Raw genomic sequence first — 12,988 nt, forward strand, 5'->3', positions numbered from 1 at the left:
GGACTGATTCCCCCCCCCCCCATTGGTGCAGAATTAATGGGTAGAAGACATGCAACAGCTCCAGAGGAGGTTGTTTTTTTAAAAAAATTTCCTTAGAGCATAATGGATATTCTGTGACTATTTAATAGCAATATTAACCAAAACATTACTAAAGAGATGCATTGTAAAACATCTCCTTTGACAAGTAGCTATAAAACATAATTCTATTTAGATTATTTTAATTAGAGCTGACAAAATATGAAAACATAAACACATCTACCCAATACACAGTACTAATGAAAATAGCAAACAGTATGTGTGAGTGCATTTAATTGCAATTCAACAGGATACTAAAGCACAAGTGTAAATTAAAGCAGCAGAACATTCTCTATTGTCAGGATTTTTTATGTTTTTAGACTATCACTTCTACATGCATATGTTTTCTTGGTTGAAATTGTTTCTTTACCTGGAGAGATTCTCTAGGTTGTGTTTCCTGATTTAATACAAATATAAATCATACAGAAGTATTGAATATTTTTCATATCTGAACTTGTAATGGACCAAATCGGTGAAATACCGAGCTGAAAGATAGTTCAGATACTGAAAGATAGGTGTGTACATCTACATAAATCTACATCTAAAATAAGCTTCTGAGTTCTGGTAGGTTGTCATCTATGCTGTTGAATTGTTAACACAGTCCTGGATATATGTTTGGTTTTGTACAATTCTCTCTCTGCAAAAGTATCCACTGTCAGGCCTGACTGGGAATTTGAATGGGCCAACAGCTATTCCTGGTAGGTAGTTCTGCTTTGAAGACTCTACTCTGAAAGAAAATGAAGTCTGATAGTAGGGACATGAACCAATCCATCCCAATGACTCTGTCCTAGTATGTGTAATGCTTAGAAACAGTAACACACTCAAAATCTGGAAAATTAAACCATTACCTATTGTGCTTTTATGGGTATCTCACCAGATTCATAGCATTTTCCTTTGTTTCTGTGTAGTACTGGGCAGGTTTGAGCACCTTAGTTATTGAGTAATCCTTTATCATAATCTGAAAATCCACTGCATCTTCACACATGCATACTATCTGTAGTATACAACTTAAAAATAAGCCATCACCTTGATCCTTCAAAATGCATACTATGGAAGTGTAATGATTTAAGCAATTTTCATAATTTGTAGATCAAAATGGGAAGTTGCTAACAGCTGGAAGCTCTGCTTTTCTTTGAAGAAAATGGTCTTACATCCATTTTTCAACTTTTTCAGTGAAAATAACCTTTTTAAAGAAAAAAAAATCTTTGGAAGTTGGAAACTTTTATAGCTGAGGAATAAGACAGTCCTCTTATTTATCAAATTTGTCTCCCACAATTTGGGTATCATTTCAAGCAATATTTTCTCAGGGTAGGATAATGGTGTGTCTTTAAAATCTGGTGATATCTACCAAATAGGGAAACCACTCCAAAAGTGTTAGAGTTTTTAGCATTCAGGACTGGTACACCTCACAACCCACAGCTGCAAATCATTTGCAAAACTGGGAGAAGATCCGTTCTTTCCCTTATTTATTCCCAGTCTGATTTGTCATCGGAGGTAAGACCAGAGGTGGAAGATGGAAGGGGACAGCAACCCTCTGACCATTGGTTACACACTCCAGTGGAAGACTCCTAAAGGAGGAGACACTATAACACGCACAGAGACCAGAACCACAAGAGCAGAAAGCACTGTGGATATTTGGTACCTAGAGTAACATTGCATGGCTTCCCAACCACAAGATACACGAAAGAGCTATGTGTCTGTGCCATCCTTGAGTGTGTCACTACAGTGAAATGATCAAAGTATGATGATAGGCTGTGAGATTACTGTAAAAAAGTATGCACTTGCTGCTGCTGCTGCCGTGGTACACCTCACAACCCACAGCTGCAATTGGATTGCAAAACTGGGAGAAGATCCGTTCTTTCCCTTATTTATTCCCAGTCTGATTTGTCATCGGAGGTAAGACCAGAGGTGGAAGATGGAAGGGGACAGCAACCCTCTGACCATTGGTTACACACTCCAGTGGAAGACTCCTAAAGGAGGAGACACTATAACACGCACAGAGACCAGAACCACAAGAGCAGAAAGCACTGTGGATATTTGGTACCTAGAGTAACATTGCATGGCTTCCCAACCACAAGATACACGAAAGAGCTATGTGTCTGTGCCATCCTTGAGTGTGTCACTACAGTGAAATGATCAAAGTATGATGATAGGCTGTGAGATTACTGTAAAAAAGTATGCACTTGCTGCTGCTGCTGCCAGATGCGAGAGGTGCCTTTCACTAAATTAAAAATCAGTCAAACAAAAATTTCTGGGACTTTGGCACTACGATGCCATTAAAAATGTATTTAGTTTTAAAATGCATTATACTTTTAGTGATGAAAAGGATCTACAGTTAAAAAAACAGACAGTGAAACCATTTATCTCTCTTTTTTTTTTTTTTTTTTCAAATTCCCATGAGCTTGTAAACTCCCTGTTGTGGCTGCTTGGGATATATTTGTTGCCAGCTACTGTGTAATTTCTGCATTCTGCTCTTAAAATAAATTGAGATGCTGAGAAGTAAAATCAAGAATGTCAAGATGGTTGCTGAAACTGCCCATGTTTTATTTTTAATTGTAGTTATAACTTAAGATAAGGTTCTATGAAATGAAAAAAGAGGAAATTATAATACCCTATTAATGTCTTTAGCTTGTTTAACATGGTATTTTGAGGCTTGACAGGATAATTGATTCAGGAGTCTACTAATAGTTCAGTGCAGTTTCTCACTTTTAGGTGACATAGATGAATCAAACCTAGATCCATCGTTGTTGTGGTATAGCCTGGGCTGGCAGCTAAACTAAGGAGATGGATGCTGTCTAATCTCTCTCCCTCCCTTCCCAGAAAAGAAGGAAGTAAATTTACTGAAAATAAAATTAGTTCTGTTCTGCTGCAAACCAGGACATTTGTAACCTCCAGTTTTTGCAATTTCATGGCTACTTGATCACCTTAGTTCAGATCCTATAAATCACTCTTGGCAGCAGCATTGACTGATGAGAATGTGTCAGGCCTGTTGATTTCTACAAATCAAAACTGAGGTACTGCACACAGTAGTAAGTGAAGAAGCCTGTCCTCTCACAGGCTGTATTTTACCAAGAAAATGATGAATGTTATGGGATTTTATGTAAGCGTACATGAGCAAGAGAGACAAAGATAGAAGCAGAGATGGCATGTTGGAATGTTGAGGCAGAGGACAGAGACTAAGAAACCTTAAAAGTGATGTGAAAGTTGCATTGAAGGGCAATGAGAAGAATGGTTGTGACTGATAAAGTCAGTGGGAGATAGGATCGTTAGGGAGGTTGTTTGAAAGACCTTGATGGCAAAACCACAGTGAAAGCAGAGAAGCAAGTTTTGGAACACCACGAAGAACCAGCTAGGAAGAACTGGAATCATCTAGGATACCGTGGAGGGTGTTTTAGAGTAAAATAAGTAGTTTTGGAGGGAATATATCAATAGATGGAAGAAAACTGAGAAGAAGAAAGGGATGAAACGCAAGATGAGTGAGTAGAAAGAGAATGGTGTCTTAATAAAGAAGGAAGTTGTAGAAAAGAAAATTTCTGAAGTGGGAGTGAGATGATCAGAGAATGACAAGAATGAAATTGTCTGGGCAGGTACCAAAATGAGGGATTTATGCAGCCACATGGCTACACTCATACTGTGTTCTGTATGTGACATGTGCCAGGGGGAAGGGGCTACAGCCTCTTGCTTTCTTTGCTAAGTCTGTATTTTGTCAGCTAGCTAGAATTTGACAACATGGGTTCAATTCTCTATTCTATCACACATTTTCTGCATAGTATTATGCAACCGAAACCAGTTTTTATGTTATGTAGGACAGCTGAAATTTGGCAGAATCTGCCAAATACAGAATTTCCTCATTGGTTCTCAGTGATTCAATGAACCACACATCTGTCCCTTGGGAGAGCTCTATACCTTAGTTCAGCATCTCTAAAATGGGGCTAATAGCTCTGCCATAATGCAGAGTAGTGTTGTGAGAATTACTTCTTTACAAACTGTGATGGTGCTATGTACACAAATCCCAAAGATCCCAAGATCCCAAAGGAGGCGGAGTCACAATCTTATACTGCAGAGTACTTCAATGCTGGAGAAATATTTCAATATTAAATTGAGAAAGGAATTTTGTCCTAATCCCTCTGCTAAGTGTGAAAAATATTTGAATGATCCTTTGCATGCACTTAGTGTTACATGCAAGTCATGGTAGCATTACAGAATTTGCACGCAAGTTCCATTGATAAGAGCATTAAGTTCTTACTTGTCTTTTTAATAGAAAGGCAATTCAGTATGTGTGTTGCCCTTCCTGTTTTGTAGTGTTCAAAGTGGTATCTTTCATTGATATATGTTCACTACTGGCATAACATTCTTATTATTAGATCTGATTTGAAAGTTATTTAAATCTTCTTACTGCAATATCTTTAAATATTTTCATTGATATATTTTTGCTTTTGCATTGGTGATAAGGTTTCTTCATTAGCCTGATTTGGTATGCTGTTTCAGGATAGTCTAAGGTTTTCCAGGTCTGTATTGTGATAACTGAAATATAGTCAAGAAAAAACATTTTAAAGTTAACAGTCATTAAGGAGATTACATACACATATAAAGTAAATTAAATACATGAATGTAATGGATAAATAAAATCTATTTAAGGACAAATCTGCATGTGATTATGTAGTATACATACCGGGGTGAAGTTAATGCTTTCACAAGGGTTATTGAAGTGTGTGCAGAGCTTCTGAGTAGTATGGGGTAGACCTGTAATTTAATGACTGAAAAAGCTGGCTTTAGTACAAAGAATGAAGGAAGCATCATCTCTTTGGGACAGTTTTGTGTTTGTACAATCTCCACAGCTATAAAACCCTGACGCCTCAGTACATTTCCCATTTCCTAGATATTATGGTATTCCATATAGTAAATAGTATTCTTAGAATTATTCAGGGCCTATCTGGAGAGATCTCAAGGAGTAGCTTTGAAAGATGCAGTCCAGGAAACCAAGGTACAAGACTCCAGTAAGTGACTTGTTTATTGTTGGCCACATATTCTACCAGTAAAGCTGGAATTTAAACAAATGAAGTAAGGTCTGCAGAGTGTATACATGTGAGCTAGAGGTGGGATTCGTTTTGGAACTAAAACACCTATACTTTCATCTCTGTATATAAGAATCTCTGTCTGGTTTGGATATCTAATCTCCCGTCATGATCAGTAGAGATATAGGATTCAATTCAGTTGTCTAAAAACAGGCAGCAAATATAATTTGAAGTGCTATAATCGTGTCTTTGACACAAACATGGAGGCTTTCAGGTAAGATATAGGGCATAAGTAGGGTAGACTTGCACTCTTCTGGATGGCAGCTTGTGGGCATGGGATGGGATGCCCCAGGGAATCTTCAGTGATGGTGGATGCCTGTGTTAAGGCAAGTGAACTAATACCAAGGTGACTGAGTGAAGTGAATTGTTCTCTGGACTCTATTGATTTTATTGACTAGATCTCAATTGACTGTAATGAGAGCTTAGATACCCAGTATAGATGCAAATAGCTATGCTATAAATTTAGTTACCGAAATCTGAAACTGAATTTAATCCTAACTGTAGCAAAAAAAACCCCATATTTTTTTCTACAGCTTTTGTGCAAACTGTACTTTAGAGAGATGCAATAAACACAAACTGGTTTACCGCATGTGTGTTAGCATATATTAATGAACAATTAGCATACTTTAACAACATAACATTTTAAAGGATGCAAAAAAGGTGCAAAAGGCTCCTCTAGTTAGCTACAGAAGCTCAGATGCTAGATTCTTATGCAATTATGTAGAAAAATTATTGGCGCATGTTGGCAGATGGACCTTGATAACTGCAAACAATATAGCAGAAATGTTATGCTGTAGAGCACTAGAGGCTGCGTGAGGTTCTGTACAGAATCCTTAGAATGGAAGACACATTAAACTGAGATATGTTTGTCTGAATTAATAAAAATAATAATGTCAAAGCCCAAAATAATATAGGAGATATTTTGTATTGCCCAGGTCAGCAGATGGTTGCATATTAGCATGAACAAACAGAAAACATGTTTCTAGCTTCCATAATCACCTTTGAAAATCACTCTGGACTTATTTTATATCATTAACTCATGTCTCCAGAGCAGATCATAGTCATTTATTGATGGACACATTTTCAGAATCTGCGAGCATTTGCAAATTAAACTGCTCTTTAAAAATGTTTCAGAACAGTTTTGGAGGGGGTGGGGTAAGGGTGGGGGATAGGTGTTTGGTTTGTTTCCCCTCTCTATCATCCCAAGAAATTGCAGGTAGTTTTGTGACACTTTTAAAAGGTGTTACAGTAGCTTGTAATACTCACTAAGTTGAAATGAAACAGCTGATCGTCCATAAGTTAGTAAAGGGCCATATGATGAATCAGATGCTGCTATTCTAACTCCAAGAAAAGGGTACACAGTTGAAGCAGCGGCTGGAGACCTGACTGGACAAAGTCAGAGCAGTTTCTTGAAGCTGCTGAGGAAGACTGAACTAGATCATCCCAGCTGCCTTTTTACGTAGGAACTCTCTCAGTTTTTGAATAATCATAGTTCCTGCACATTGTGTTACTTGAAGTGTCATCTTTTCAACTCAGAAGCTGAATTCCTGCAAAACCACAAAAACACCATTGCTTGGGAAAGGGCCAGGGACATGTTTTTAAATGACCAGAGATCTTTTTCAGTTTTAGAAATAATTAGGTCATTGATGAATTTGTTGTCTAGCACAAGTGTGCATTTTAGCTTTAATTAGTACACATGAATATTTTTGGTCTGATCAGAGACTAATTTTGGCTCAGGTCCCAAACAATGACTTTTAAGCAGACTGTTTGATGTTGGAGCCTGTCCCTGTTCATTGAACTCTCCCACGAAATTATTAGCCCTAGGAGTCTGCCTTTCAAAGCAGAAGCTGTTTTTAATTATTAAAGAAAGTAAATCACCTCAATAGACTGTACTTGAGTTCCAGATGAATGCCCAAATTCACCCTTTGCTATTTTTCTCAGTTGTAACAGGACACTGTTAATTCCCATGGTGCTCAACACAACTTTAACCAACCAACATTATGCAAACCTAAGTCTATTTTTAAGTTTTTATCTGACATTCCAGAAGAAGGAGTGAATTTTTAGTGAAAACAGTGTAGTTCTGTATTTGTAACACAAACATTGCAGGGCTTGTAACCTAAAAATGAAACAGACCACAAACAAAATTGGAAATTACTCCACTGGGATAAATTGTATTTTAACAGGTAGTTCTAAGTGAGGGATGGTAAATAGCTTCATGGTCTGAGGAAGATCTTATTGCTCCCAAGGCAATAATGTGGTCTTGACACTAATAAGTAGCAAATTCTTGACCTTTAGAAATATTCTGACCTCTTAAATCTGACTTGCTAAAACAAGAAGAATTAAAGCACCCTTTATTCTCTTTCTCTATTTACTTTTCCCAGCTTTAGTTATCCAAGAAAACAATTCCTGAGATGTTTTTCACTCTTGTGAAACAAATACACAGACAGCTATGCACCTGGATGCAGGGCCTCATGTGTTGTTGGACAAGGCATTTAACGTTTCAGGTCATTGAGCTTGAATCATCAAGGAGCATCGTGGGGTTAGTGTATTTTGAGTAGGGAGCCAGATGAGTGCTGCAACAGACTATTTAGCATGACACTGCAAACCATCAGCGGTCCATGGTTTATTGTCCATGGCATCAAGCACTACATTTATGTCTATACTAATAAGAAGTACAGTGCAACGGGAACAGGTCTGCATAGTGAAAAAGTTGTTGCTGACCTGATGATCACACTAATATAGATTTCAGTGGTTTTAATTTAGGCTAGCTTTAGTGTGCTTCTATAGTCAAAAGGCCATAAGGAATTGGAGCACATTTTGTACAGTCCTGCATTGTACCTTATGGTGTAGATCCACCCAAAAGGAATGACATTCTCATGCTCTGAAGCTGCTCTGCAATCCAAAGCACAGCCATTAAGTGGGGTCAATGCAGAGGTTCACTGCAAAAGAAAATGTTTGATACCAACCTGTATCAAGTTTTTCACTATTCTGTGAAAACTCATGAAGAAAGTTTGTTTTTCATGTAGGTTTTTTAAGCTGACACTTTTCCGTGAAGCTTTTAGACATTTCAGTCTTTGAATATTTAAGGCAGCCCTTAATAAATTGAATAAACAGCAGAGGGTTGCTTTCGAGTGATGAGTGCTTGGTATTATTTTGTAAATTTCATTATACAAGCATCAGCAGTCTAATTGTTTTGCAAGATGTACCCAGCAATGCAGCTGGTGAAGAGCTCCATTTCTTATCAAAAGATGATTGCAATTATTATATGCAAGGCTGTAAAACCATATTTTATTTTGAATTAAATTGATTAGAATGAAGACATGCATTTTTTCTAATAAACATTAATCCAGATTTTCAAAGGAAGTTTTCTCTGCATCACCACAGCTTGTCATATGAAATGTTTTTTACTAGTATAACTTTTGAGCCAAATAAAAACAGTAAAAAGAGAGAAACCCTAGGTAAATTTATGAAAAGTCAAGTAATGAAAACTATACAAAAACTCTGTATTTTTCACTCCAAACTTCTATTTTTCTTGTAGCCCAAGCAGCGCACATCAATAGTGTCTTCTCTGGAATTTCACCGAATGAATCACAGCCACAATTATTTTGAAATCAACTCATCCATTGGCTGTGCAAGTTTTATTTCTACTCCTGCAATCAGTCCAGCTAATTATTCCTTTGGATCTCTGGAATACAGTGTTGAAGAGAAAGAACTTCCAGGTACAGAAAAAAAGCTTACTTTGCCTATCAACAAAACTTTACAAAACTGTATGTCTGTGGGTTTAAGCTGGAATTACTATGGTCTTTGGTAGTGAAATACATTTATCATAAATACACAAAACTATTCCTGGATTTTTTTTTCTGCTGCTCAAAAAAATTTTTCATATTTCATCACTAATATTATTAAAATATACTTTTTCCTGAGTATGATATTTTGAGTGAAGCAAGCTTTATTTTACAGAAATGCCTAGAATTCAGATATTGTAGGTTTTGAATTAACAATGATTCAGTTCATCATTGTGTGGTCAGCATACTCTACTATGACCATCAGTAAAGACAAGGAAGGAAAGATTTCTAAGAAACCTGATATTGTTTCTGCAGTAGTAATGGCCTTCATTAAAGCAAAACTTCAATGTATTTTCTCTGATGATAAGTATTGAATAGAGGGATAGTGTGATTGTAGCTGTGAAAGTTTTATCTGTATATAGAAGTTTACATAATGGAAATGCTTTTAAAAGGATTAAAATGTTTTCTTCTTCAGGGATCAAAACTTCAGGAGCATGGAAGTCTCATTAAACCATGCATTTAGCTATTTCTGTCCCTTCAAATGTCATATGCGAGGGGCCTTATTTAGTATTATTATATTGTAACAGAAGAATATAACATTTGGGAAAGCTGGTGTATTGAAACAAATGTCTTTAATAGCTAGTCTGTGTGATCTGCAGATGGGGTTATTTCTTTTAAAAGGTTACTGTATTTAAGATCTAAATAGAAGAAGATTACTACAAAATAAAAAATAATATAAATGTTGAAATTCAGTACAAACTAATCAACTGGCTTCTGTAGCATTGGTCTTCAAATGAGATGAATCCTGTACATTTCTGATTGGTAGGCTTTGAAAATACTGAAAACTGTTGATTTTAAATTATAAAAAAAATTATTTCATAGTTAGATAAAAACTATATTGTTAAAGACTTGCCATGAAGTTGAGTGAGAAATTCTGTCTGTTATGATGAAGGAAGAGTTAAAATTATCAGAAATTATTCATGTTAGTTTTCTTGGACTGACTGCGTCATTATCTTTGAAACTAAAAGAATGTACTTACATTCATAGATATGGCACATCTTCTCAAGACTAACAGGACATAATGAATTTGAATGGTATCTTTTATTCCTAGGTCTGGGGTCATTTGATTCTTTAGGTTTTGGGGTGGTTTATTGTTGTTACTCTTTTTCCTTCCTGTAAATTCTCTTCAGTGACCACAATTTTATGCTGGGTAATTGAATGAGATTAAATATATTTTGAAGTTTAAAAGCAAAAATAAGAAAACAGAACATTCATTGCAGTTAGATAAATAACTTCTGATTTCTGCTGTTGCACAGTTCTGGTTAAGTTTCTCATAATACCTGGATTTGCTTTACTTCTGTCTTTGGTTAAATTTACAATGGACTGCACTCAGTAACTTTTAATCACTACATTTCATTTGGTCTGAAATTAGAACTGTACATTTATAATTTGTGGATTATTTTTATGGATTTATGGATTGAGTAGAAGCTGAATTTTTGTCTTGTCTCTGCCTAGAAAGCTAAGCAAAACCAGCAAAAGTAAAGTGACTGGTTCTGAAGTTTTGGGCATCTTCTGCAAGGTTTTCAAGAGTGCATTGTACCATAAGTAAATCATTAATTTACCATCAGTAAATGAAATAATTATAGTAAAAGTGTGATTCTCTCACCCCTTCTCAGATGGCTTCTATCCTAGAATTGAGTAATGTATAAGGTCACAGATTAGACAGACAATCAGTCTGAATGAAAGCCATTAGCCTAGCACTGCCAAGTCCACCACTAGACCATGTCCTTAAGCACCACATCTACACGTCTTTTAAATACCTCCAGGGATGGTGATTCCTACCACTTCCTTGGGCAGGCTGTTCCAATGCTTGACAACCCTTTTGATGAAGAAATCTTTCCTAATATCCAATCCAAACCTCCCCTCGCAACTTGAGGCCCTTTCCTCTTGTCCTATCATTTGTTATTTGGGAGAAGAGACCCACACCCAACTTGCTACAACTTTCTTTCAGGTAGTTGTAGAGAGCAATGTCTCCCCTCAGCCTCCTCCAGACGAAACAAGCTCAGTTTCCTCAGCTGCTCCTCGTAAGACTTGTTCTTCAGATTCCTCACCAGTTTTGTTGCTCTTTGAATACGCTCTAGCACCTCAGAGTTGTGGTTTTTTTTGTCAGGGGCCCAAAACTGAACACAGAACAACTGGTCTTACTATTAAAGACTGAAGCAAAAAAGCCTTAAGTTCATCAGCCTTTTCCTTACCCTTTGTTACTATGATTACCCCACATTCCACTAGAGGATGGAGATTCTCCTTAGCCCTCTTTTTGCTGCTAAAGTATTTATAGAACTATTTCTATAGTCTTCTATGGCAGTAATCAGCATTAGTTGGGCTTTGGCCCTTATAATTTTCTACCTGCATAACCTCACAACCTCTTTGTAGTTCTCCTGAGTTGCCTGCCCCTTTTTTGCAAGGTCATAAACTCTTTTTTTTCCCTGAGTTCCAACCAGAGCTCTCTTTGCTGCCAGGCCAGTCTTCTCCCCTGCCAGCTTGTCATTTGGCACATGGGGACGGCCTGCTCCTACACATTTAAGATTTCCATTTTGAAGAATGTCCAGTCTTCCTGGCCTCTTTCGCCCTTCAGGGCTGCCTCCCAAGGGACTCTGTCAGCTAGGCTCCTAAAATGGCCAAAGTCTGCCAACCTCTCTTCTTACTTCTCCAAGAGTCAAAAACTCTATCATTTTGTGATTACTGTTCCCAAGACAGCCTCCAAACATCACTTAATCCACAACCTTCTCTGTTCACAAAAAGCAGGTCCAGCAGGGCACCTTCTCTAGTTAGTTCGATCACCAGCTGTGTTGGGAAGTTATCTTCCACACACTCCAGGAACCTCCTAGACTGTTTCCTCTCTGCTGTGTGCACCATAATTATCCAAGAGACAAGGAGTACTAATGTGTAAAGAGAATACCAAAATCCAGAAAGAACACATCAAAGTTGTCTTTCTTGAAAAAGTCTCTGAGGCTTGTCTCTTACCTAGATTATTAAAAGCTGAACCTTGAATAATAATTGTCAGCAAGGAGCAGCACTAGCAATGTTCTCCTACAGCTTTTTTTCTGCTTTAGCTAGCTATTGTTTCACTGAAAGGCACCTTGTTCCTTTTCCAGATCTACAGTGACAACAATTATAATTCATTGTATGTCTTGATTATAATCCTCTGAATTGCCAATTTGTTCTGAAAATTCATGGAAGATATGCACCTTGAAAGAATGTTAAGTTCAATAATAACTGAGGATTTATGTGCATTTGAGTGTTTCCTTCTAAATTATATTCTTGGGCATTTATGTCTCTCATATTTTTTGAAAAATCCTCATTAGCAAAAAGCAACAACTTATTTTTTCAGGCTTATCAAGTTCAAGTGTCTTCTTGCTGACCAGAAAGAAACAATATAAGGAAGGAACCCATTTTCATAGTAACTGCAGCTAGTAGTTTTCTGTTGCCTTCCTTGAAACAATCAAAATGCTTTTTGCAGGATTTCTAAATTAGGAACTACCATCTAAATAAAGCATTAGTATTTCCCCACTCAATTTCAGTGCTTATTATGTTTTCTTCAGGAAACTTGCAATGATTCATTATCATTCAGATGAGAGCAGGAAACGAACACAACAAAATAATTATTCTAATTCTAAAATCTTCAACATTTTACCTCTACTCGATAGTCTGTTACCAAAGAAGAACCAATCTCTTGTAACTTTTGGTGGATTAGAAAAAAATCCTTTTTGTATTTGGGGATAGCAGTTTTACTCTTGGTGTTTGCTAATTCCCTACATCCCCTGATTTGAAACAGGGATCCTGATTTTCAAGAAATGTATTTCTATCAAGTAGGAAACCACTGAACTCTACTGCACTGTATTATCCAACTGACAGCGTATGAAAACATTTTCTGATTAATTAGTTGGAGATCAGTCCACATATAATGGTAAGTATGTGCTTTAGCTTTGGGATCAGATGGCCTTGGATATAAACTAAATCCTGTATGTTGCCTGTGTGGATGGGAGAAGATAT

At 36.9% G+C, this 12,988-nt stretch overlaps 1 protein-coding gene across 1 annotated transcript in view; it reads left to right on the forward strand.

Annotated features, from left to right (window-relative positions):
* ANKS1B (ankyrin repeat and sterile alpha motif domain containing 1B) overlaps positions 1 to 12,988 on the forward strand; it is a 455,905-nt gene that overhangs the window by 156,281 nt on the left and 286,636 nt on the right. The window contains exon 12 of the mRNA XM_014963686.1: positions 8,689 to 8,869. Coding sequence (XP_014819172.1) covers positions 8,689 to 8,869 — 181 coding nt within the window. The remainder of the gene's footprint in view (positions 1 to 8,688; positions 8,870 to 12,988) is intronic.

The sequence above is a fragment of the Calidris pugnax genome, unplaced genomic scaffold (assembly GCF_001431845.1).
Source record: "Calidris pugnax isolate Ruff unplaced genomic scaffold, ASM143184v1 scaffold44, whole genome shotgun sequence".
In the NCBI taxonomy this organism is placed as follows: domain Eukaryota; kingdom Metazoa; phylum Chordata; class Aves; order Charadriiformes; family Scolopacidae; genus Calidris; species Calidris pugnax.